Source organism: Orcinus orca, chromosome 10 (assembly GCF_937001465.1).
Source record: "Orcinus orca chromosome 10, mOrcOrc1.1, whole genome shotgun sequence".
Taxonomy (NCBI): Eukaryota; Metazoa; Chordata; class Mammalia; order Artiodactyla; family Delphinidae; genus Orcinus; species Orcinus orca.
Window position 1 is genome coordinate 31,946,117 of NC_064568.1, and position 3,612 is coordinate 31,949,728.

The 3,612-nt window shown below is 44.0% G+C and overlaps 1 protein-coding gene across 1 annotated transcript; it reads left to right on the forward strand.

Moving 5' to 3' along the window:
* The first annotated feature begins 782 nt into the window (after nucleotides 1–782).
* Nucleotides 783–2,286, forward strand: LOC101282304 (ATP synthase subunit ATP5MJ, mitochondrial-like). Its single transcript, XM_033424892.2, has one exon. It carries the CDS (start codon nucleotides 1,479–1,481, stop codon nucleotides 1,659–1,661), a length of 183 nt encoding a protein of 60 aa, XP_033280783.1. The 5' UTR covers nucleotides 783–1,478; the 3' UTR covers nucleotides 1,662–2,286.
* The last annotated feature ends 1,326 nt before the right edge of the window (nucleotides 2,287–3,612 follow it).

Genomic DNA, 3,612 nt, shown 5'->3' on the forward strand with positions numbered 1-3,612 from the left:
TCTGTGCATTTTTGTTTTTGTTGCTGGTGTGAAGCTGACTTCTCTTGCTCATGGACTTGGCTCAACGCCTTGCTCTGTTGCTATTTTTGCAATCTGTCACTTCCTTGCTCCATCTCTAGTGAACTTTTGCTGTAGAATTTCTTGCTCCAGGGCCTTAGGTTGGGAGAGAGACCAGAATTAGGGCTCTGTGTTTTTTCACAACTGAGGGGGCACTGGTTGGGCCTCCCATGCCATGGAGGGCACACCGGATAAGACTCTGACACACAGGGTGGCTGCCACTGCTTCTAGGTGTGCAAGTTATTCAGCTGTGAGGATTTTCCTCCACTGAGATTAACAGGGAGGCCCAGATTGCGGGTTGTGTCAGTGAGGGTGTTTCCAGAAGAGATCAGCATTGGAACTGGTGAATTGAGACCTGCAGATAGCCTTCCTCAGGGCTTATGGGCGTCAGCCAACCTGTTCAGGGTCCAGATAGAACAGGAAGGTAAGGAAGGCCGAATTCTCTCTCTGCCTGAGCTGAGGTCACAGCTTCTGTGCTCGGGCAAGGGCTCTCCTGGTTCCCAGGCTTTCAGATTCAGATTGGGACTTACACAGCCTCGATTATCTGGCCTTCAGACTTGGACTCAATAACATCACCAGCTTTCCTGGTTTTACAGCTTGCAAAGGGCAGGATGTCGGACTTCCCGGCCTCCATAACCTTGTGAGCCAATTCCTGCAGTATATCAATCAATCTCTCTCCCTCTCCCTCTCTTCCTCTCTCTCTCTCCCCATATATATATACACGTGTGTGTGTGTGTGTGTGTGTGTGTGTGTGTGTGTATGTGTATCCTCTTTGTTTTGTTTCTCTGAAGAACTCTAGCACAGCTTCCTGTCTCTTCTGAACCCTTCTTTTGCATTTTATTTTCTCCAGCTTCTCTTTATACCCCCAGGTTTTGAAACAAAATGTGAGAGAGGAATATTTAGGTTCATGATGCAGCATTGTCTCCAAATAGCTGCATGTCACTGGGACAACCAGGGAGCCTCCCTGAACCTCAGATCCTTAATCTGATAAGGAACTGCAGTGGCTGCCCCCAGGCTTAGTGGGCTCTGCTAAGCTTGAGCCACTGCCCTGGACAGTAAGTTCCTGGAGAGCAGGGACCTCAAGGCCTTGAGCATGTTTTTTTTCCAGTGCCTTACACAGTGCCTGGCATACAGCACGCACTCAATAAATGCTTGCTAAATAAACAGTTGATTATGTAAATGCCAGTTACTGTGATTATACATTCATATATGTCACAAGCCATATCATTTAGGTTCAAGATGGTACTGGCGAAAACAAACAAAAAACCCCAACAAATCTGGTGGAAGAAAGTGAATGGAGAGCTAAAAATTCTAGGTACTATAACTGGAGAAATAAAATGGGTAAGAGTGCCTGCATGCTCAGTGACCTTTCAGAGTCGTCGGAGCGTGTTGGGGCTGCCTGAGCTTGGTCCTGCACCAGGATGCTTCAAAGCCTTATTGAAAATGTGTGGATCCCCATGAAGCCCTACTGTACCCAAGTTTACCAGAAGATTTGGGTAGGAATAGGACTGATGGGCTTCATCATTTATAAATTCAGGAGTGCTGATAAAAGAAGCAAAACCTTGAAAGCTTCCAGTCCTGCACCTGCTCATGGTAATCATTAACCAGCTTTCCTTGCACAAGACATTGGTCTGACTGTGTTGAGGGAATGTGGGACATCGTGTTGACTTGCAGCAGTCCCAGTGCCCTCGTGCATGAACAAACGTACCTGTGAGACCCCCCACCACCCCCCAAAAATGACTAAGAGTTGGCGTGGTTGCTCCAAGTTGTGTATTGACCACGTTTCATTTGAGTGTCTCAGTGGGGCCTCTTTTCTCTTGACGTCTGTGACCTGTCTGGGATCTTTGTTTTTGGATGCTGATGGCCCAGTTTAAATCCTAACCTGCCGACATACCATGTCCATTTCCTTAAGAATGATTTTAGAGGAGCCAGGAAAAGCTGATTGTGTTTGAAAAGTTCAAACAAACTTTAAAAAGGCATTTGGAGGAAACTGAAGAAAACTTCAAAAAAACTATTCCTCAGCGAGACAAGAGAAGAAATTACTTTCTTTAAGCAAGAACAGGATATTCTGAAAAAGGGACCTAAATAAGAAAGAGCTGCTATAAGATATTAAAAAATATAATATTTGAAATAAAAATTCATTAGAGTTTGAAGATCTAGTTGAAGAAATGTTCAAAAGCATGGAACAAAGTGACTAGGAGATGGGAAATAGTTGATAATAAGAAAATTGGAGGATAGGGAATTCCCTGGCAGTCCAGTGGTTAGGACTCGGCACTTTCACTGCTGGAGGCCCAGGTTCGATCCCTGGTTGGGGAACTAAGATCCCGAAAGCCGCACTGCCCAGCCAAATTAAAAAAGAAAAGAAAAGAAAATTGGAGGATAAACTTAGCATACCTATCAACCAACTTAGGATTTCCAAAAAGAGAGTAAACAGAGGGAAAGGAAAGGAGGAAGATATCAAAGAAATACTCAGAAGGGAATTCCCTGGTGGCCCAGTGGTTAGGACTGAGTGCTTTCACTGCCATGGCCCAGGTTCAATCCCTGGTCAGGGAACTAAGATACTGCAAGCTGTGTGGCTCAGCCAAAAAGATAAAATTAAATTAAAATTAAAAATAAAATAAATACTCAGAAGAATTTCCCAGAAGTCAAGGGGCACAATGAATGAAGAGACTCATCCCTGTGAATCTTCATGACAACAGGGATAAAGAGAGCGGCTTAAAAGCTAAGAGAGAGACAGACAGACAGAGAGACTGACTGACTTTCAAAGGACCAGGAATAAAAAATGCGATCGGATTTCTAAACCTCAACCTCAGGATCTGAAAGACAGAGGAGCAATGCCTTCAACAGTCCAGTGGAAAATTACTTTCAACACAAAATTCAATACCCAATCAAATTATTAATCAACCGCGATGTTTAATGAAGATGTTTTCTAGACATGCGAGGTCTCACAAAATTTACCTCCACACCTTTTCTCAAGCAGCTAATGAAAGATATGTGCCACCAAAATGAGTGAGAAAACCCAAAAAGAAACATAACCTAGGATTCCAGCACAAGAGAGAAGGAAGGGTATGACAGCTGGGCAGCAGACCTAGAGAACACCCAAGCCTGACTGGGGCAGGAACATGGGGACTCCAGGGCAGGATGCTCCTGGAATAAAATGGAACTGGGAGAAAAGCTGATGCCCCTGCCCTTGTGGAAAGTTGTATGGGAAGATTTAACAAGGAGGGCATAACACAAAGCAAAAGTCTTTTACAAAGGTATATACTAAGTACACACACACACACACACACACACACACATACACACACACAAAACCCCAAAATAGTTGTATCAAGAAAGGAAATTCCATCGTCAAACACTATTTGCCTTAAAGGTGAATAATGTTTCATATGGTCATAATAATATAAACACTGAATATTGACTTAACTAAAGTTGTAATATATCAGTCAGGATCCCAACAAGAAACAGCTTTTTTTTTTTTTTTTTTTGCGGTACGCGGGCCTCTCGCTGTTGTGGCCTCTCCCGTTGCGGAGCACAGGCTCCAGATGCGCAGGC

Excerpts from the sequence above, each read along its gene's own strand:
- LOC101282304 (XM_033424892.2), top strand. The coding sequence starts at position 1,479 with ATGCTTCAAAGCCTTATTGAAAATGTGTGGATCCCCATGAAGCCCTAC.